The sequence below is a fragment of the Tachyglossus aculeatus genome, chromosome 12 (genome assembly GCF_015852505.1).
Source record: "Tachyglossus aculeatus isolate mTacAcu1 chromosome 12, mTacAcu1.pri, whole genome shotgun sequence".
Taxonomy (NCBI): Eukaryota; Metazoa; Chordata; class Mammalia; order Monotremata; family Tachyglossidae; genus Tachyglossus; species Tachyglossus aculeatus.
The window spans coordinates 9,884,822-9,908,000 of record NC_052077.1 but is presented as its reverse complement, the minus strand read 5'-3'; the positions used below and the strand labels follow the sequence as shown (position 1 = coordinate 9,908,000).

At 42.0% G+C, this 23,179-nt stretch overlaps 1 protein-coding gene across 2 annotated transcripts in view; it reads left to right on the top strand.

The window, feature by feature from the left end:
* NDST4 (N-deacetylase and N-sulfotransferase 4) overlaps positions 1-12,916 on the top strand; it is a 192,534-nt gene extending 179,618 nt beyond the window's left edge. Inside the window, exons 12-14 of one of the 2 annotated variants that reach the window (XM_038755183.1) lie at positions 1,874-1,983; positions 5,052-5,154; positions 12,586-12,916. In XM_038755183.1, the coding sequence (XP_038611111.1) occupies positions 1,874-1,983; positions 5,052-5,154; positions 12,586-12,705 (333 nt within the window). In that variant the 3' untranslated portion in view covers positions 12,706-12,916. The remainder of the gene's footprint in view (positions 1-1,873; positions 1,984-5,051; positions 5,155-12,585) is intronic. The other variant, XM_038755184.1, reaches the window with a different exon arrangement.
* Positions 12,917-23,179: the final 10,263 nt, after the last annotated feature.

Sequence of the window (23,179 nt, the reverse complement as noted above, 5' to 3'; positions counted from 1 at the left end):
AAAAGGTCAACAATGAAAATGCAACAGGACAGAGAAAACCAATCAATCAATTAGAAAACTAGATTAAATATTGAACAATTTTAACAACAAAAGGTGAAATAATATTTTACTGCACTGTCCTCAGGCAGTCCGCAGATCAGAACAAAATACTTTGTTTGAAAAACCATCACCAGGATGTGCATCGTTCTCACTGGTGTCCCAAAGCCACCTTCTACTCCTGCAAGAAGCAGAGTTTCTCCCTGGAAATAGCAGCAGGAAAGATCTGTATAACTTTTTCTCAAGACTCTCCAGAGAATGAGATTTCAGAATCCATAACATAGCTGTTCACACAAAGACACAGTTATCCATACCACAGTGAAGACAAAGTAAATAGCAGTCAGTCAATAAGTAAATAGTAAATATTGATTTTCCCCTAAATGTCATCAGACTACAAAGTATTTATTGAGTTCTTACAGAACCCTTAGCATTGTACTACCTGCTGTGAAGATATAAGCAGGAACAGGGAAAAATATCATCTTATCCCTCTAAGGGTTTACAATGTGCTGTGGATAGAAACAAGAGAGCTGAAAACAAAAACATAAAGAAGCAGCCTATGCAAGTTTTAAGAAAGATAAAGATGAATGGGAGAAGGGAAATATCAATGATTAATCTGGGTATCTGACATCAATACAGTGTCTTTGAGATGTAGCAGGAGAACAGATCACAGCATCTGTAAGTCAACGGCAGTTGCCATATGACATCATCAGGAAGGGTATTGAAAACAAGAGAAAGCTTAGTTCTGCAATTCTGTGAGAGACAGTGCATCCACACGTGGAAATCTGCATGCATTTCTGCTGGGTGCATCTGAGGAAGGTCATAAAGAACTAGGAAAGGAAAAGAGAGCAACCATCATGATTGGAGGATTGAGTGCCTTCCCTGTGAAAAGAATAAGCCATCTAGCTGGAAAGTTGCTTGCTCAAGAATATGATTGAAATAGCAAAGTCTTTGAGCATGTGAATAAGGCAAATGGAGAATTGGGCTTCCCTAATGCTACAAATATCAGGGGATGGAGGAAGTTAAAAGGGAAAGACCAACGTCCACCAGGATTTTGAGAGAGCCATATGACAAGCCCCAGAATGCTCTGGGAGCTAATAGGCACTTAATGCCATGATACCCTAAAAAATAACTGAGACTTTCTCAGCCAAACCGGTACCTATGTTCAACTGACTACTGCCTCTCATCACAGAGTTTTGCTCATGACAAGCTCCTCTTCAGCTGATTAATACAGATATGGAAAACCAAGTTTTCACTGTAATTAGGATAGTTCCAGATTGGTTCTGATTTCAGTCTAATGAGCAAGGCCCAGCAATGTCTACTTTCAAAGTTTATGTCACCCTCCAACACCCCCCCCAAAGAGCCACCTACTGAGGAAGAGGTTACGTGGATCATTTTCTAATTCCCATCTTCCCTAGTTATGTCATCCCATAAACCAGCTCTTAGCACTCACATGTAATTCTGAATGGTTATTGTATGTATTGGTTTTGTTTTCTTCAGTTATATCTATTTTTACTCCTGGCCTTATTTCAACTAAATAATTGAATTTCCTTTTCTTTCCCATTTGATTTCAAGCTCTTAGAGGACAGGAATCATGACATTTATTTTATTTATATGCTCCCAAGCACCTAGTACAGTGCTCTGTGCCCAAGAAGTGCTCAGAAGTACTGATTTGGCATCTAGTGAGGCATGATTCAGCAGGAATCTGCAGCTCTCCAGGTAGTACACTATTTATTCCACTTGACATTGCCCTACTTTTGTCTCAGGTCAGGGCAGAGGAGGCAATTTAGTCTATTGAACTGAGGTTTTTTCTTAAATAGGCTATTTTTGTTTTTTCCAGTTGCTAATCATTGATGGACAGCAGTTGAGAACTGATCCAGCTACTGTGATGGATGAAGTACAGAAATTCCTGGGAGTTACTCCTCATTATAATTACTCTGACGCCCTAACGTGAGTCTCATCCTTGCATTTGGTTTTTATTTTATTTTAAATCCTAAATTACTACTCTCAGAGGCAGATATTATATTATGGATATTTGCCATGAATTTATACTTTGGTGGGCAGCACAGAGGCAATCGAAGGAATGGCCTTGTTAATTTATTCATTCAATTGTATTTATTGAGCGCTTACTGTGTGCAGAGCACTGTACTAGCATTGGTGCCTTTCAATTTCTGGAACCTTCCAACTCCCTCCCCCTGCCCCGATTTCAATGGCCTTTTCCATCACATTTCAGACTTAAATATTGGCTTTTGACTGGATCCAAGTCTCATCACCAAAATGGAAGAGCCGTTTGGGCTGTTTCATCTCATATTTGAGAGATTTGATTTTTAAATTTTCAACATACGGTTGGCCCAAGTTTTTCCTCTAATTGGTGAATTGGTTTGATTTTTTCAACTGTAATTTGACCATCTGTGATCCCTACTGTAGGCAAGGCACTGATAGTCCTTTTGGAGAAATGGCTGAATTAATAACACTTGAATACCTGCCTCAGCCCACCTGGGGGATGTTTGGATATGTTTCTAACAGACCTATCCTGGTGACTAAAACAAAGAGTTTTTGACAGTTTGAACATGCCAAGACAATCCTAGTTTAGAAGAATAACAGATGAGATTTAGACATACAGGCAGCGACTCTCAATGTGTTTTACACCAAATGAGAGATAAAATTGAACGATACTGTGACTGTAAATTCAGAGTAGTCAAAGGCCAAGACATCAAATCAGATGGAAAAGTCCCTTTTGTAATTGGTGCATTGATGGATCTGTAAAATATCTAGCTATACACTGACAGAGTTCCAGTAGACATCTCTGAGTCTTGACTCCTTAGCTTATCGAGTACCACTTTAAAAATGAAATATGTACCAGTGAGTTTTCAGTGTCGCATTATAGGAAAGAGGTTGCTTCTTGATTAATGGACTCACAGCCAGTATAATGGTGCCCAGGCATACTGCAAAGGCTCTGACTGCCTCATCCAAAGCAAAGACTTGACATCAGGTAGATTTTACATCCGTGAGTATTGCCACTGATCTCACACACTAATTGCATCATATCAGTTGCTGGGAAGAATACAGAAAAATCATACGCCATCTGGACACCTCTCTTTACTGCCTGAGCACAAAGTAGGTAGGTTTAGTCTGTGCATACACTGCCCAGCTTGGATTTCTGCTATCGGATATTACCTTGGTGCGGTTCAATTGACTCATTTGGAGGCAGAAAATGTTGAGATGTGAGTGTGTGGAGTTCCACTTCTCATTCTGTCCCACGTGTTGACTTCTCTCTCCTCCTGGGAAATTAATGAAAGCCAGATAAAGTAACGTATTGGGCAAGGAGCAAATTGAAAAGGTTGGAGCTGGATCTACCATCAATGTATCCATTTAATCAGTGATGGATTTCACTTTAATTGCTACAAATAGCAACACAACTGGGGCTGAAAAGTTCAGGTGTGTCTGACAATAGGTAGGGCACAGAGCTGTGAAGTTTCTCCCTTCCTCTGACATCTGTTCACATGCATGCCATACAAATTGTAGGTGCACCTAGATTGTGGAAACAAGACCAGAGCCACACAATAGTCAGTAATTGTAGCCAATTCTACTTCATCCTTCTGAAAAGTCACTGCAAACCTTCTTCCAGTGTTTTATATTTCCAACAACTTCACCGTGATACTTTTGAAATACACCACCCTAGGTTTTGGGGAATCTCCATTTTCTATGTGCTTGTCTTAATCTAAACTTCCTCTTTAGTTTTTCAACAGAATAAGCAGTTTCTTCAGATCTCTATTAAGATTCCCATATTTTACACCAGAACGTTTATAGTAGAGTGAAAGAAATGCTACAATTCCAGGTACTCTGTCTCAATCACAGGAAAACAACAGTAGATTATTTCAGATAATTTATATTGGATTTTTATTTCTTCCAGGGAAGTGAAATTAAAAGCTCTTTGCCATTAAAAATGCTGAGGAAATTAAACAAAAAATATTATCAACATAAGGAGGCAGTGTGGCCTATTGGATAGAACACTGGCATGGAAGTCAAAAGGACCTGGGTTCTTCCTAGCTCCGCCTCTTGTCTGCTGTGTGACTTTAGGCATGCCACTTCATTTCCTTGTGTTTCAGTTGTCTCTTCTGTAAAATGGGGATTAAAACTGTGAGTCCCATGTGGGACATGGACTGTGTCCAACCTAATTAACTTGTAACTACCCCAGAGCTTAGTCCAGTGCCTGGAACAGAGTAAACACTTAACAAAAGCATTTTTTAAAAAAGGACCAACTTCTGCTTTAAAGTGCTCTTGATAAACCACCATGGATTGCAGAAGAGATTCAGACTCATGGGGGTTGTATTTTCCATCGTGTTCTGGTTGTATCTCCAAGGAATCCAGTGGAGAAAATGTGGTCAGGACAGCAACCCATAAAGCTTCAAGGGTTAAAACAACCCAAGAGATAGACTTCTCTGAATGAATGTGTCTATGACCCTTGTTAATGTTAACAAATTTAACATATTCACTGAGGGGTCCCTTGGACCTAGGCTTTAATGGGTGAATTGATCATGGAAAGCAAATGAAGGATGCCCCAAAAGAGGCTATGACAAAACCGTACCTTTGGGAGCTTTCTGATTTTCATTACAGGAGAACCATTTAATTGCCAAGGTCAAATCAAATTTGGATGAATAAGTTCTTTCTCACAGATATCTTCCAGTAGGATAAAGTTTGGTCGGGACAGTAACCCAGAGTGTTTCAAGGGCTAAAATAATCAGAGTTATCCCTCTCTGAATGCATGTGTGTATGACCTTTGTTAATGTTAACGAATTAAACAGATTCACCAAAGTGTCCCTGGGACCTAGACCAGGGGTTTTAATAGATAAATGGATCACGGAAGGTGAATGAAGGTTGCCCGAAAAGAGGCTATGACAGAAACGTACCTGTCTTTTTCGTTATGGGAGAACCATTTATTTGTAGAGTTCAAATAAAATTTGGATAAATGATAACTTCTTTCTCACAGACATCTTGTAAAATAAATTCTTTTATAGGTTTGACCCTCAGAAAGGCTTCTGGTGTCAGTTACTGGAAGGAGGAAAGACAAAATGTCTTGGAAAAAGCAAAGGCCGAAAATATCCTTCAATGGACCTAGAGGTATTGTGCTCCAGATTTTTCCATTAATTTGCCCAAAATTTGGCCCTCCCTGAAATTTAGGGGAGTGGAGGCAGAGAGATAATGGAGCAATGTGCAGTTTTGTTGTTGTTATAATTATTTTAATACTTGGATAGAAATAGAAGTAGCAATAGTATTTATTAAGCACTTTGTGCAAAGCACTGTTCTAACAGCTGGGTAAAAGTAGGAAGGTTAAACTTAGATATGGCTCCTGGCTCCAAAGGGCTTACATCTAAGAGCAGGTGGGACAGGGGCTGTGGGTGTTGGTGACAGACAGATCCAATGAGAACAGAAACAAAAAAACCCAACCCAACATTCTAAAAATGTCAGAAGTTGTGCAGCTGTCCCATCAGTCAAAAATGGTATTGTTTGAGCGCTTACTGTGTGTCAACCACTGTAATATGCACTTGAGAGAGTACAAAAAAACAGACATATTCTCTGCCCACAATGATGTTATAGTTTGGAGGGGAGACAGACAATAATATAAGTAAATAAATTACAGATATGTACATATGTGCTGTGGGGCTGGGAGGAGGGATGAATAATGTGAGCAAGGTAGGGTGGCGTAGAAGAGAGTGGGAGAAGCAGAACAGAGGGTTTAGACAGGGAAGGCCTCCTGGAGGAGATGTGCCTTCATTAAGGCTTTGAAGTGGGGAGAGTAATTGTCTGTTGGATATGAGAAGGGAGGACATTCCAGGCCCTGAGGAAAGAACAGATTGGGGTCGATGTTGATGGGAACAGCAGTTGTGTCTGGTGTCCAGGACGGAGGGCGGAACTTGGGCTGCAGCTTGGTTTGTTAGTGAAGTGCTACTTTACAAAAGGGAAGCTCTTTGTCCAAGACCCTTCCAATAAGCATACAGTAGGTCCTGGGAGTGAAACAGGTGGGGGCTTGTGATCTCTAAGCAGCCTTCGAGACTCACAAACTATCACGTCTTGGTTTTGTTGACATTGTGTTGTCAGGGATTGCATCTCCCAAGCACTTAGTACAGTGCACTTTATATAGTAAGTGTTCAACAAATACGACATTGAATTTTTTATGGTATTTTCTAAGTGCTTACTATGCACCAAGCACTGGGATAGAAGCAGCGTGGCTCAGTGGAAAGAGACCTGGCTTGGGAGACAGAGGTCATCGGTTCTAATCCCAGCTCTGCCACTTGTCAGCTGTGTGACTTTGGGCAAGTCACTTACCTTCTCTGGGCCTCGGTTACTTCATCTGTAAAATGGGGATTAAGACTGTGAGCCCCACATGGGACAACCTGATCACCTTGTATCCCCCCCCCCCCCCGCCCCCGCCAGGGCTTTGAACAGTGCCTCACACATAGTAAGTGTTTAACAAATGCCATCGTTATTATATACAAAGCAATCAGGTTGGACACAGTCCCTGTCCCACATGGGGCTCACAGTCTTAAACCCCATTTTACAGATGAGGTAACTGAGGCACAGAGAAATGAAGTGATTTGCCCGAGGCCACACAGAAAAAAAATGGTGAAGCTAGGATTAGAACCCAGATCCTCCTGATTCCCAGGCCCATGCTCTAGTCATCAGATCATGCTGCTTCTCATAAATCAGTCAATCAGTTGATCGATTGATAGTGCTCACTGTGTCTCTTCCTACTACAGTGCCTGCTTCTGCTTAGTTTCTCTTCCTGGATCCTTTTCCTGCACTCAGCCACTCACTACTAGTGTCCCACAAGGCCCTATTTCTCAGGCCCCCAGTTCCTCCCCCTCCTCCTTCTCTCACCCACAACGATCTGGCCTCCAACTTCATTAGTAAAATCAACTCCATCAGGTCTGAGCTCCCCAAAGTCACTCCTCCCCCTTCTCCAACCCCCCTCCTCTCAACCCTCTCTGCTACTCTCCCATCCTTCCCAGCAGTATCCTCAGATGAGATCTCCTCCCTCCTCTCAAGTGCTATGCCGGCCACCTGTGCTTCTGACCTCATTCCCTCTCATCTTATGAAATCTCTTGCCCCGTCCCTCCTCCCTTCCTTAACTTCCATCTTCAGCCATTCACTCTCCACTGTTTCCTTCCCCTCTGCCTGCAAACATGCCCACGTCTCCCCATCCTAAAAAGCACCCTCTCTTGACCCCACCTCCCCTTCTAGTTATCGCCGTATCTCCCTCCTACCATTCCTTTCCAAACTCCTTGAATGAGTCGTCTACACCCACTGCCTCGAATTCCTCAATGCCAACTCTCTCCTTGACCCCCTCCAGTCTGGCTTCCGTCCCCTACATTGCACCAAAACTGCCCTCTCAAAGGTCACCAATGACCTCCTGCTTGCCAAATCCAACGGCTTCTACTCTATTCTAATCCTCCTCGACCTCTCAGCTGCCTTTGACACTGTGGACCACCCCTTTCTCCTCAACACGCTATCCAACCTTGGGTTCATAGACTCTGTCCTCTCCTCCTTCTCCTCTTATCTCTCTGGCTGTTCATTCTCAGTCTTCTTTGTGGGCTCCTCCTCCCCCTCCCATCCCCTTACTGTAGGGGTTCCTCAAGGGTCAGTTCTTGGTCCCCTTCTGTTCTCTATCTACACTCACTCCCTTGGTAAACTCATTCACTCCCACAGCGTCAACTATCATCTGTACGCTGATAACACCCAAATCTACATCTCTGCCCCTGCTCTCCCCCTTCCTTCAGGCTTGTGTCTCCTCCTGCCTTTAAGACATCTCCATCTGGATGTCTGCCTGCCATCTAAAACTCAATATGTCCAAGACTGAACTCCTTATCTTCCCTCCCAATCCCTGCTCTCTCCCTGACTTTCCCATCACTGTGGACGGCACTACCATCCTTCCTGTCTCACAAGCCTGCAACCTTGGTGTCATCCTCAACTCCGCTCTCTCGTTCACCCCTCACATCCAATCCATCACCAAAACCAGCTGGTCTCACCTCCGCAACATTGCCAAGATCCGCCCTTTCCACTCCATCCAAACCGCTACCCTGCTGGTTCAATCTCTCATCCTATCGCAACTGGATTACTGCATAAGCCTCCTCTCTGATCTCCCATCCTCCTGTCTCTCCCCACTTCAGTCTATACTTCACGCTGCTGTCTGGATCATCTTTGTGTAGAAACGCTCTGGGCACGTTACTCCCCTCTTCAAAAATCTCCAGTGGCTACCAATCAACCTACGCATCAGGCGAAAACTCCTCACTCTCGGCTTCAAGGCTCTCCATCACCTCGCCCCCTCCTACTTCACCTCCCTTCTTTCCTTCTACAGCGCAGCCCACACCCTCTGCTCCTCTGCCGCTAACCTCCTCACTGGGCCTTATTCTCGCCTGTCCCGCCGTCGACCCCTGGCCCACGTCCTCCCCCTGGCCTGGAATGCCCTCCCTCGAAACATCCGCCAAGCTAGCTCTCTTCCTCCCTTCAAAGCCCTACTGAGAGCTCACCTCCTCCAGGATGCCTTCCCAGACTTAGCCCCCTCCTTCCTCTCCCCCTCCCCATCCACCCGCCCAACCTCCTTCCCCTCCCCACAGCACCTGTATATATCTTTGTACAGATTTATTACTCTATTTTACTTGAACATATTTACTATTCTATTTATTTTATTTTGTTAATATGTTTTGTTTTGTTGTCTGTCGCTCCCTTCTAAACAGTGAGCCCGTTGTTGGGTAGGGAACGTCTCTATATGTTCATTCATTCATTTAATCGTATTTGTTGAGTGCTTACTGTGTGCAGAGCACTGTACTAAGCATGTGTTGCCAACTTGTACTTCCCAAGTGCTTAGTACAGTGCTCTGCACACAGTAAGTGCTCAATAAATACGATTGAATGAATGACCCCTATTCTTCTCTCACTCCATGCACTCTCCCGGTTAGCTCATCCACTCACATGACTTCAGCTTCTGCCTTGATGGGGCTGACACCCAAATCTACCTCCAAAGCCCTGACTCCTTTCCTGGTTTTCAGTCTCACCTTTCCTCTTGCTACCAGAACATTTTCACTTTTGCATAGCCCGTGGACACGTCAAACACCAAATGCCCAGTCAATCCATCAATGGTGTTTATTGATCGGTTATTATATGCACGGCACTAGACTAATCTCTTGGGAGACTGCAATACAGTAGAGTTGGAAGGCATGATACCTGCCCTCAAGAAGCTTACAACCTAGCTGGGGAGGCAGATGTTAAAATGAATTACAGATAGGGGAAGTGGCAGAATAGAAGGATATGAACGTATGTGCTTTGAGGCTGTGGGTGAATCAAATATCAAAGTACTTAAAGGTGTAGATACCTGTTCTCCCTCCTACTTAGACTGTGAGCCCCTTGTGGGACTTGATTAGCTTCTGTCTAACCCAGAACTTGGTACGGTGCTTGAAATTGCTTAACAAATACCACAACAGCGTGGCTTAGTGGAAAGAGCCTGGGCTTTGGAGTCAGAGGTCACGGGTTCAAATCCCGGCTCCACCAACTGTCAGCTGTGTGACTTTGGGCAAGTCACTTAACTTCTCTGTGCCCCAGTTACTTCATCTTTAAAATAGGGATTAAAACTGTAAGCCCCCCGTGGGACAACCTGATCACCTTGTAACCTCCCCAGCGCTTAGAACAGTGTTTTGCACATAGTAAGCGCTTAACAAGTACCATTAAAAAAAATTATTACAGATCTAAGTGGTGGTGGTGCAGAAGGGAAGGCAAATCATCTTCCCTCCTAAACCTTCTCCTCCTCCCAATTTTTCCATCTCTGGGAAAGTGAAGAGCTTCATGATCTTGAGAAAAGAGCCTGAGCCTAGGAGTCAGGAGACCTGGATTCTAATCCTGTCTCCTCTATTTGCCTGCTTTGTGACTGTGGACAAATCACATAACCTCTCTGTGCCCCAGTTTCATCATATATAAAAATGGGGATTAAATATATGTTTTCCCACCCCCTTAACTGTGAGTGCCATGTTAGAGAGCTTATTTTGTATCTACCCCAGCAGTGAAAAGCAGTATGGCATAGGGGATGGACATGGGCCTGGGAGACAGAGGAACTGTGTTCTAATCCCCATTTCGCCACCTGTCTTCTTTAGGACCTAGGACAAGTCACTTAAGTTCTCTGTGTCTCAGATACCTCATCTGTAAAATGGGGATTAAGAATGTGAGCCCCATGTGGGGCAGGGACTGTGTCCAACCTGATTACCTTAAATCTACCCCAGTGCTTAGAACAGAGCCTGGCACATAGTAAGCACATAACGAATACCACAGTTATCATTATCATTACTTACTACAGTGCTTGCACCGAGTAAGCGTTTCACAAATATCACAGTTATTACTAATATCATTCAGTCCATAGTCACACAGAAGCAGCATGTACTAGTGGAAAGAGCATGGGCCTGGGAATCAGAAGGACCCAAGTTATAATCCCCACTCTACCACTTGCATGCTGTGTGACCTTGGGCACATCACTTCAATTCTCTGTGCCTGAGTTACCTCCTCTGTCAAATTGGAATGAAAACTATGAGCCCTATGTGGGACAGGCATTGTGTCCAACCCAATATACTTGTATTTATCCCAGCACTTAGTACAGTGCCTGACACATAGTAAACGTTTAACATATTCCACAATTATTATTACTATTACTTACAGTAATAATAAGAATAATCTTTCCTGTCCCAGAAGCTTGCAATCTTCTCTTTGGCTGTCTTGTAAATCTCACTTGAAGTAGCTTCCCCTATTTTGTATTAGAATTAGAGATTATGTTAATTAAGTGGGACTTCCCACTAGGTAAAACATTATCCATTTTACACACCTGCATTCGAGCAAAGCAGTCATATAAGAGAAAGAGCCCAGATTTGGAATTAATGTCTTTGCTATCCCTAGTGACTCTTACTCTTCACAGCCCCTTTGTAACAAAAAGAACAGATCAATCACTCCAGGCAGAATAGTAATACAAGTGTCAGGGAAACCTAAACTTCATAATTCATAGGAATCTGAAAACTGGAGATGAAAGGAATCTGTTATTAGATCACTTCTCCTTCGGTACTGTGAAATATCTTTCCCCTCTACTACCATTTTATCGTTCCACAGCATTTCCCACCTTCGGTCCCATTCGCCCAAGGAGTGTGGAGTCCCACGAGTGAGTGATGAGTTTGCTGAAACTTGAGCCTCTGCCAAGTGGCTTTGTTCACTGCCGCATTCCAAGACCACATTCCCTGGTATCATAAACTGGGAAAGAACTCTTCTGATCCAGAATTAGACAAGTTCAATAGCGTATAGAGGAAATGGAGAAATCATTTGAGCTGATTCATTTAGAATATAGTGATAATAATTTTGGTATTAAGCACTCACTATGGGCCAAGTGCAATTTTAAATGCTGGGATAGATATATGTTAATCAGATTGGACACAGTCCCTGTCCCACTGGGGACTTAAGCGCCTAGTACAGTGCTCTGCACACAGTAAGCGCTCAATATGTTTGATTGACTCACAGGCAAATTAGGAATGAGAGGAGGAATATTGGCCTTTTGTTGCTCAGCTCTACAGAAATGTCGTGTGAGCCCTTCTGCTGTTATACACATGGCCTGAAAATGCTAAGGAGAAGCCCAATCTCCTAGAGGAAATTTCTAGGAGACTCTTAATGCCCACAGGGATCAGAGGTGTTCAGGATTCTTATTAATAGGACACTTCCCAGCCAATGGCATTTAAACTTCTTCACTGACTTTAACTTTTATTTTCCTTGGAAATGGGAATGACATACTTGCTCACTCTTCTACTTAGACTCTGAGCCCCATGAGTGACAGGGACTGTGCCTGACCTGATTATCGCATACCTACTCCAGTGCTTAGTTCACTGCTTTTTTGTGTAATAGTATTTACTAAGTGCTTACTTTGTGCCAGATCCTTTACTAACTGTAAAATGGGGACTGAGACTGTGAACCCCACGTGGGACAGGGATTGTGTCCAACCTGATTTACTGGTATCCACCCCAGTGCTTAGTACAGTGCCTGGCACATAGTAAGCACTTCACAAATACCATAATAATAATTATTGTTATAATTACTAAGCGTTGGGGTAGACACAAACTAATCAGGCTGGACACAGTCCCCATCCCATGTGAGGTTCACAGTTTTTATCGCCATGTTACAGATGAGGTAACTAAGATACAGAGAAGTGAAGTGACTTGTCCAAGTTCTCACACCAGACAAATGCCAGAGCCAGGACTAGAATCCAGGTCCTACTGACTCCCAGCCCCATGCTCTACCCACTAGACCAGACAGCTTGGAACATAATAAGTGCTTGATAAATACTATTATTATACTCAATATCATTATTATTGGTGAAAAGAGAAAGTCCAATTGTTGCCTGTCAACAATGGCAGAGTATGGATAATCGTTCTAAATATCAGCCTTGTGGCTACAGGGACACTGTCAAAAGTTTACTACTAAGCTATTCAACCGCCCATTGTGTTCATGCTCTCTTCTTCTTTTCCTCCCACCCTTCAAGTCCAGAGCGTTCCTCTCCAACTACTACCGGGACCATAATGTGGAGCTGTCCAAACTGCTGCATAGACTGGGGCAGCCCCTGCCATCTTGGCTGAGGCAGGAGCTGCAGAAAGTGAGGTAGCAGCTAAAACAAGGGACCAAGCCTCTCCTGCCAGTTACCATCACTATTTACAAAAAAGAAAAGGAAAAACTAACAAAAAAAAAAAAACCAACCAACTCCACAACCGTCACTTCCCCCACGCACTTGTGATTGTAAGTAGAGGAACTTGTAAATGACTTTCAGCCTTTCTCAAAGAAAAAGGCAGACAAAAAGGGGGAGAAAAAGAAAAACTGTTATATATATGCACGTGCTGACAGTTTCTAGCCTCAATCAATCGCTGAAGTCAGCTTCCGGGGACTAATACAGAATTCTGCAGCATTCTCTGGAACCCAGATTGGGAATGGCAACCTAGTGCAGTTCTTTTGTTACCCAGAAAGTCTTGGAAATTCTTTGTATGACTGATAGTCTTCATCTCATATGGACAAATTACAGTCTTTCAGGATAAGACCAAAGGACCAAAGCATCCATCAGTGGATTATAAGGTTAGTAATAAACCTAGCGTATGAATTTCATGAACTGTTTCTTTCTCTTTGTGTTCTTTTTTTTTTTAATTTAGGACAGGAAAGGGTATCTTCCCACATCCATTTGTTTTCTCACCTTTTGTGGTCCTCAGCATGACTAGATCTTTGGGTCTCTCTGTCAGGCCACTGGCTTCTCTACCTGGTTTATGAAAGAGGTGTAGGATGTTGAGGTGAAAGATAAAGATGCTTTTGCTTTTTAAAGCAGAAGAACCTCAAGAAAGTTAGCTGATTAAAAACTTGGTGCACTTGCTTCCCTGAACTGCTGTTTTTATGCCACAATTTCTGTCTCCCCCTCCAACCCCTCACCGTTATACACACACACACACACACACACCACACCACCCCCCCAGCCACCACCACCCCTGCCCTTGAAGAGATTTTCCATCCTGCTTGTCTAAATCTCCCAGAGCCTAAATCAGAGCTTTGAGAGTAGAAATCACACTCCCTAGTTTGTCATCATTTCACCGCTGGGCGTACGACAATCATCTTAAAGGTCAAAAATCTAACCACGCTGTTAGCCCAGTTATTTGTGCATTGGCAACAGCTTAATTCGGACACTTTCACCATCCAGGGTGGAAAGAAAATGGTTTTAATCTCAAGGCTTTCAAGTGCTGACAGTTGAAAACACTTCAGCCTGTTTGAAGGCATCCAAAGCATTGACATGTTTTCTGGTGCCAAGAAATGTAGAGCATTTTGATTTATCTAAACCAACATTTTATGACTTTATTATTGTGAAAGATTGGTCATCTAGCCCTGTTGAAAAAGCAAACTTTAAACTTTTAATTCAGCTAATTTTTTTTATAAGACCCGACTAATTCTTTCACCAGTGTCCTATTTCTGAGGCCATTGTAGGACTTAAAAGGCTTAGTGGGACAAAGGATCTGATCTACCTTTCAATGTTTGTGTTTCAGTGTTCTTTCTTAATTTGGGATATTCATTTTTTCCACATTATTCAACCAAGAATTAATGTGTCTCTGTTTCAATGTAATATGCTACCAGAAGATAATATGACAGCGCATTAGTGAATCAAACTTACTGTTGCAACATGAGCCTACTATTCTGTTTTTCCTTCGAAGACTTTGGCTGGGCCTGAGTCTCTTTGTGTATTGGCTGTAAATAATCTCTTTTTCTCTTTAAGTAATTTAAGTAACACTGCTCCGGACCTTATATAATTGTTGAGATCCTGAAAGACCAGCTTTAGTCCATTCAAGAAAAACTCCCAAACAAGTCTGAGATTGAATAGCAAATAGAAGTTAGGTTCTGAAAAAGAGAATCACAATTTTAAGGATTTAATGACTAAATTATGTCCTGCAGTTGTCATTGGTCTTTACTGTGGCTGTGTGCGTTTCTTAGGCATTTCTCTAAAAATGGTGGGTTTTGTGTAGGATGAAAGAAGAGCATTGCAAACCATTATCCCACTGGTGTTTAACTGGGCTAAATGGAGGTCAGTTTTGATGCACTGATTTGCTGTTTTGGTGTCTATCTTTCCACTGTCTTAAACCCACTGAAATTATGCCAACAGGATTCTGTCATCTTAAGGACTGAATGTGCTTCTGCCTTTGTGTTTCCAAAGAAAAATTGACCAACTGAGGCTTTTTAGCAAGAGGGAAAAATAACCCTACCCTTATATTTTATTTTTTTCATTTTCTTAACCTGCTTGATTTATGACAACCTCATTTAACTCATCAATACTATCAGGAATTTACACCTGGTGGACTCTTGTTTTCTTAGTGAATGGACCCAAGTATTCGGAGCACAGATCTGCAAAGAAGCACTACATAGAGTGTAATCTTACCCAGAATTTATATTCCTTTTCTCCATGTCATTTCAAACATTTGGGAGGTTGACTTAGTATGGATAGGGTTTTGCAAAGACCAGTACAATTTTTTTTCGAGGTTTAAGTATTTCACCCATTGGGTGTCTGAGAGTGTGGAACATAGACTATGAAATCCAACTGACTCTTCTAGCTTTAATAATGATAATAATAATAATGGCATTTGTTAAGCACTTACTATGTGCAAAACACTGTTCTAAGCGCTGGGGGGATACAAGGTGATCAGGTTGTCCCACGTGGGGCTCACAGTCTTAATCCCCATTTTACAGCTGAGGTAACTGAGGCTCAGAGAAGTTAAGTGACTTGCCCAAGGTCACACAGCAGACGTGGCAGAGCCGGGATTCGAACCCATGACCTCTGACTCCAAAGCCCGTGCTCTTTCCACTGAGCCACGCTGCTTCTCAGCTTTAATGAGTTTAAGTTGGGCCATTGGGTAAGATGCCTTTTTATTCCAATATATAGTTGGTGTGCCACAAGAATTTTTCCACAAGGCATCTCCACTGCTCAACATTTCAGGAAGGGCTTACATCAAACCAACTAGGGGAAGCTATTCCCACCCCTGGGCCTGAATTGCCTTCTTTGGTGTATTGAAAACATTCCACTATTATAGATGATTCAGTCTTCCTCACTGGAACTGGAACCAATAATTTTCCTGTTTTAAAAGTGAAGGTAAAATGATGCCAAATTTTTAATACCAGGGCTCTTGTGTGTGTATGATTTTTTTCCCCAAATGATGTCCATAAACACCCCTCAACTTGCTTTGTATCTCCAGCTGATAAAAGGTGTCAACAAAAACAAACAAAAAAAAACCCCAATTCTTTTGAACCCTTGGGTTTGCACTCCAGATTCTAACCTGGACAATTATTCTGAAATGGAAGAAGTTTCTACCCACTGAAAAAAGAATCTTTTAAATGAAAGACATCTACCCCTGTTGTATGAAAATGAAACATTATAAGCCATTACACATCTGTAGCAGAGGAAAGAGATCTTAAGAGTTTCAAAAATAAAAGGCAATATTATGGCCTACCCCCTTCTAGCTGCATTCCCTTTCTCTCTGATTTTTAAAACCAGATGGAAACGGTGTGCTTTTGAAAAATTACTCTGGCAGGGTGTGCCCTAAGCATTTGGAATCTGTTACATCTGGATGAGTAGCAGTACCGAAAGATCAGTAAGTTCAAAAGGGATCTGGATGAATTCATCGATGAGAGATCCATAATGGATTTCTACAGGGAAAATACAGAATATAGAAGAAGGGCAGGTATGTTTCAAGACACTTCTGGAAACATCAGAAAGGATGTAAAGGAGGGCAACCATCCCATTGTCTTGAGAATCCGTTTGGTCACTGTTGGAGACAGAGTACAGGGTTACGTGGATCACTGATCAGATGCTTTGGTGGCATTTTTCATGTGCTGAATTTATTTAACTTTTATCCATTCAAGGTATCTGGTATGGTCTTAAAGACTATTGGCTTCCTTCATGATGATTCTCACTGTGACCTCTATCTTAGTCTGCAATTATCCTAAAGGTTCCATTCCCACAATGGTGTATCTCTCTCCACCGGCTTGCACATTTTTGTCAAATCCAAGGTCAATATATTGGACATCATAGAGGAATGTCTTAAAGGGGCTTACCTAACCTGGTTCTTGTCTATTTCTTACTGGTGGTAGTGAGACCCCTAAAATGCCATGTTGAATCTGAGTAGCCAAGGTAGGATTGCTGGGAAATTGGTTCTTTGGCCCATGGCAGTGCAGCTACTGTGATTGAGAGTCAAAATGCTGTCTTCCAGTCAGACAGACAAGCAAGCCATGATTCCGCAGGCATAAGCAATGGCAAGAATGCTGCTGTCATGGTTCAGTTAATGCTGGTTTTGTCTGTCAAGCTCAACCAGCCTTAGAAATAGGTACAGTGTTTTTCTTCTAAAGAATTATGGGACCATCAACTTCCCAAGCCCCTCTTAGTTCTGAAACACGAAGGCAAGGTGCAGAGGAGGGATAAATTTCTAAAATCTTGGGCCTGGAACCCAGCTGCAGGAGCAAGGTTGCTCCTGAAAAGAATCTCCTTTTAAACTTAGTTTTCCTAATGTAGGTGTTTTCTCACCTGCTGTGATTGTTGATGACTTTCTGGTTACATGTTCCCCCAGTTTATCACTTTCCCCTTTGGTAGAGCTCCAAACACTGATATAGGTTCTCTGCAGACTTAATGCTGGGTGAGGCTTTCGCAGGCTGGCACTGGACTAAATTAGTATTACCTAAAGAAAAACTTCTCTGCCAAAAACCTGTTTGCCCTACACTGACCAGCCTTCTTTTCAGTGAGGATGTTCTGGTTCCTAGACAATATCATATAATATCTAATTGTCTTATCAGATCTGAGATAAGATAGGGGCAGGCTAGCTTGAGTTATTGTGCTTTCTGCTGCATCTTTCTGTTTTGATAAAGGTGAATAAACCAGTGACTCATTTTAAAGATGGAGCATTTAGGTCAAAATGAGTTTTGATTTCTGCTCTGAGAAAATTACTTTAGTTACCTTTCTTTTCTTGTTTTTCCTCTCTGTCTCTTTTTGTTTTTCCAGTTCCTCCTTTTATTGTGACTATAGAGGTCCAGACCCGTCCATCATAAGGCTTGGATTCCCTATTGCTATCCTCTCTGGGAAGGCTAACAAAATCAAAAATAAAATGTCTCAAGAAGCAAAACAGTGTCTTAAATGCTTAGTATTTCAGTGACTGGACACCTTGTTACCACAGGAAGTGACATTTGGCAGTACCTCAAAAATAATGCCATATTCAAACATTTTAGCTGTGGAAAAAATGGGATTTTATGTCACAAATCCAGTTCAACTCTGAATATAGCTATATACATAATCTCATATATGTGTATATCTATGTGAATGGGTATCTGGTGTTGGAGAAAGATCTTAAATTTTGATCACTCAAAGTATTTTTCTTGAGGGTGGAGGGAGAGAAAATCTGTACTTGCTGAAATTGTTCAAAATACTTGATGTACTGTATACAACTTATTGGTTCTCATTTCTTCAGAATAAACACTTCTGCCGGTATGTCACGACAATAAGCTCATCTTTGTTGCCTCTGAAAGATTTAAAGGTATACCTTCACCGTGTATACCCCACTGCATCTGAGCCTTTGCTTTTTCTTCTTTCCCACTTTGTAGCTCTCCTAGGGAGATGAGCGACCCTGCCCTATAGCCCTCAGAAATTTGAGCTGGCATATCACCCTCTGACCAACAGCTTTTAAAGCCACCCAGTTACCTGCCAATGACTTTTCTAGTCATGCCTTTACATTGTCTTTCCATAGGGCTCTGTCCTCCCAACCCCTGCCATGTTTTTATGCTATTTGTTGAGCACTTACTATTAACTTAGAGACAAGTAAATCAAGTTGGACACAGTCTGTGTTCCACATGGGGCTCACAGTTCAAGTAGGAGGGAGTAGAGGTTAGTCCCCATTTTATAGATGAGACTGTCTAGTGAGGAATTAGGATGTGTTTGATGAGATGGGAATAATAAAAAGAATTTCAAAAATTATTCCTGGAATTGTCCACTTCGAGGACCAAGCCATTCTGTGAGAGGTGTGTGTGTATGTGTGTGTGCGCGCATGCACACGCATGTATGCAAATGTATATAGAATTCCTCACACATCCCTGATAATAATAATAATTAATAACAGTATTTGTTAAGCACTTTCTATGTGCTAAGCACTGAACTAAGTACTTGAATAGAAAAATTATAAATCGATCGGGCATTTCTAGACTGTGAGCCCACTGTTGGGTAGGGACCGTCTCTATATGTTGCCAACTTGTACTTCCCAAGTGCTTAGTACAGTGCTCTGCACACAGTAAGTGCTCAATAAATACGATTGAATGAATAATGAATAATCCTTGTCCCACCTAGGGTGCATAGTCTAATGGGATGAGAGAACAGTTTTCTTATCTCTATTTTTAATTATGAGGAAAATGAGGCACAGAGAAGTCCAGTGAGTTGCCCAAGGTCTCACAGCAGACAAATGGCAAATTCAGAATTAGACTAACTCCCAGACCTAGACTCTTTCCAGTAGGCCATGGTTGGAGTTGGCAGAGGGAAGGAGGCTCTTTAAAAAAAAACAAAAACCTCCTCCCTGCACAGATCTTTTTTTTTTTTTTTTGGCCTAGGTGTTTGCTCTCCTGGTTCATTTATTCTTTTCTTCGCACCTTGCAGGTGCTTGTTGCAGGTTGGGCTCCCCAGTGGCAGCTCTTTCCACTTTGGGTTCAAAGGAATCTGGTTGCTTAATCAACATGGCTTGGGGGATAAAAAGGAAGAGTCAAGGGGTCCTTCAGCTTCCCCATTGTCCCAGGATGGAACTCATCAACCAACCAGAGAGCTGGAACCCTCATTAGCAAACCACAGATCTCCTGGGTGATAATGGTCCCCAGTCAGATATCCACTGACTTGTGGACCCAGTCACAATGGCCACATTCCCCATGATCCCCTCTCCTGGACCACAGTCCTCTATCTCTACCTCAGCATCACATGCACCCCTAAACAAGGTCACCCTGAAATACAATGCCACTGAAAACCCAGCTATTACTCAACAAAACATGCCATTTATTCCTTTTCTGGCACTTGTCCCAAGTGTATTACATCTCCAGGCACTACGATTGATTTTGTGGACTAGATGTTGCGCTGCCCATTCCCCTGGCAGTCTTCTGATGATTTTTGAGCCCATAGGACACAGAAGCCTATTGGCTCAACAGTGGGGGGCAAGATTCGAAGGCTGCATCTGAAAGCACCACAGATTTACCATATTACTCTCCGCTACCCAGCAGATGTGGAAGACTGAATTATTCCCAGGCACATACCACATACGTCTTTCTTCAAGAGAGCTTCCTGCTGTTTAGTGACCCAGAAAAACTGACAATCCACAGCTCCTCAGAGAACTTGACCAATAACAAAATCCTTCCCGGAAATGCAAACAGAAGCAGAAGGAGAAACCGTAGAACTTGACGAGCCTGATGGACAGCAGGCTGGCCCTGAGAACTTCAAGGAGCTGTGGAGATAGAGGAAAGCCAAGAAGATGAGAATTGAGAAGAGCAGGTGGAATGACCAGAATGGCTAATGTGGAGACAAGAGAGTTCGAGAGAGGGAGCCCTGGCTAGGCCAAGACCACATCAGATGGACTGATTCCTAGAGCTGCAAAACAGGTAAAGGCCAGAACACTAGAAGCCCTATCAAACTGACGTTTTCCTTTTCAGTTGTTAAACTCCAACTGGGGATTATTTTATTGGTGCTATTAAATGGAACCCAAAGAGAGTTCAGCAATGCTGTAATTACTCCCTCACACTTGACGCTGATTACTGCTTCCTAAATCACTAATTCCGCAGAGAAGGGTTATGTTGATATGTGTCACTGTTCTGGATTTAGGTCAGTGAGGAAGAAACCAGGGCTGGAATAGCTGGAGTCAGCTGCAAAGTCAAGCCAAGCTACTACATTTCAACCACATCCTAAAAACCAGAATGAGACAGTAGTCTATGTTTGGGGCATTAAAAATCATAGTTAACTGCCACACATTATAATTTAACAAGTAATAAGTTAGCAACCAATAATGTGGTTCAAAAGGAGACTTTAAATGTAATCGACAGGTGAAAAATTATGGATAAAGAATGCTAAAATATTCACTGTTTTCCCTGTTTTTTGATTTCTTTAAAGCAGTTGCTGAAAACTGACAGAGATTAAGCAAGTTTTAATTAAATGATTGACTTAAAGGAATTTGATTAAAATGCTAATTGAAGAACAAAGAATAAGAAATGCAGCTAGTCTTAGAAAATCTTAGAACAAACGTTTGAGTGTGCCCCATTTTCATGATCATGATTTACCACAGGTACTAGTAGAGTTGAAACAAATCATAAATTCTGTGCATCTGTGACATATCTCGCCCAGTTTGCTGGAAAAACACAGGTTGAATTCTGGTGATACCCTGTGCTCAGCACAACCCTCACTATAGTATTCATTAAGCAGCATGGCTCAGTGGAAAGAGTACTGGTTTGGGAGTCAGGTCATGGGTTCTAATCCTGATTCTGCTGCTTGTCAGCTGTGTGACTTTGGGCAAGTCACAACTTCTCTGTGCCTCAGTTACCTCACCTGGAAAATGGGGATTAAGATGTGAGCCTCACGTGGGACAACCTAATCACCTTGTATCCCCCCCAGCACTTAGAATAGTGCTTTGCATAGTAAGCGCTTAACAAATGCCATTATTATTATTATTATTATTATCTATTCTGACATATGATTAATCAGTGGTATGATTTGAGCCCTAACTGGGTGCAGAGCACTGTACTAAGTGCTTGGAAGAGTTCAACATAACAATATAAAGGACACATTCCTTGCCCACAGTGAGCTTACACAGTTTCCTTCATAGTACTGCCCAGAAAGCCCAATCAAACTGACTTTGTTAGACAAATGTCTCCTAGTTCCTTAATCACGTAATAATAATAATAATGATAATAATAATAATGTGTTTTAAGTGCTTATTATGTGCCAAGTTCTATCTTAAGCACTCAGGTGAATGCCAGATAAGATACCACATGGTGCTCATAGTCTAAGTAGGAGGGAGAACAGATAGTAAATCCCAATTTTGCAGGTGAAGTAACTGAAGGACGGAGAAGTTAAGTGACTTGCCCAAGATTACACAGTAGGTATGTGGTGGCGCTAGAATTAGAACCCAAGTCCTCCAGCTCCCTGCCCTGTGCTCTTCCTGCTAGACCAGGCTGCTTCCCTGTTCTAGCTAAAAAACATTTTCTAAAATTGCTCTATGACAGAAATGAATATATTCCTATGATTAGATGCATATTTCACTGTACTCTCATTTTGATTTTCTCTCCCAGGTCAGGCCTCCTGCACCAGGCTGAAACTGAGAGAATTAGTAATTTCAGAGGAGAACATTGGCAGTAAATATACCCCACCAACTGCCCTTTCTGCATGTTGGGGGATGCCTAAGCATTTTCAACCAGCCATAGCGTTTATCTTCATATCTTGCTTACCTCAGCACTTAATCACCAACTCATGTACTTATCCCCCCTTCCCATCCTCTTTGTTATCTGTAATTTAGTTTAGCATCTGTCTTCCCCTTTAGATGGTAGAATTATTGAAGGCAGAGAATAGTGTTTCCTAATTCTATTGAACTTCTCCTAAGAGAAGCAGAGTTGCGTAGTGGAAAGAGCAGGGGCCTGGAAGTTAGAGGACCTGGGTTCTAATTCTGGCTTCACCATATATCTGATTTGTGACTTGGGCAAATCAGTTAACTTCTCCGTGCCTCTGTACTCTCATCTGAAAAATGGGGATTCAGTATGTGTTTTTCCTCCTACTTAAGCTGCGAGCCCTATGTGGGACCTGATTATTTTGTATTTACCTACAGCTGTGCACTGTATTTGGCACGTCTGTGTCACCATTGTACTTGGATTTGCAGCTTTTGTTCATCCCCCCTCAACCCCACAGCACTTCTGAATTTATCCGTAGTTTATTTATATTAATACTTATCTCCCAATCTCCATGTAAGCTAATTGTGGGCAAGGAACATTCATTCAAGCATATTTATTAAGTGCTTACTGTGTGCAAAGCACTATAGTAAGTACTTGGGAGAGCACAATATAACAATAAGCAGACATTCTCTGTCCACAAGGAACTTACATTCTAGAGAACTAGCTTAATGTATCTACCAACTGTTTTATTGTACTCTTTCAAGTGTTTAATAGAGTTCTCTGCACACAGTAAGTGTTCAATAAATCATTGACTGGCACATAGAAACAGCTTAACAAATGTCACACAGTGCTCAGCATGAGCTCAATACATACCACTGATTGATTACATAGATCTTCAAAGTTAAACTAATTTTGCAGTTTTTCCAAATAAACCTGAAACTTGTACTTCTGGTAAAGGTGTTTGCCTCCAACTTCTAAGACAGTATGCTTAAATCTGCAAACTAGTTTGTTTAGGGGATTATTAGTATTATTATTATATTATAATATTACAGTATTATCATATGGGTAGAAAGTGGAGAAGTCCTAAAATGCAGGATTGGTGATACTGGATAAAACAGCTAATTCTTTTCCCAGGATTAGTCAGTTACTCTCTAAAGCACTGTTAATTCCCAAATTCCTAG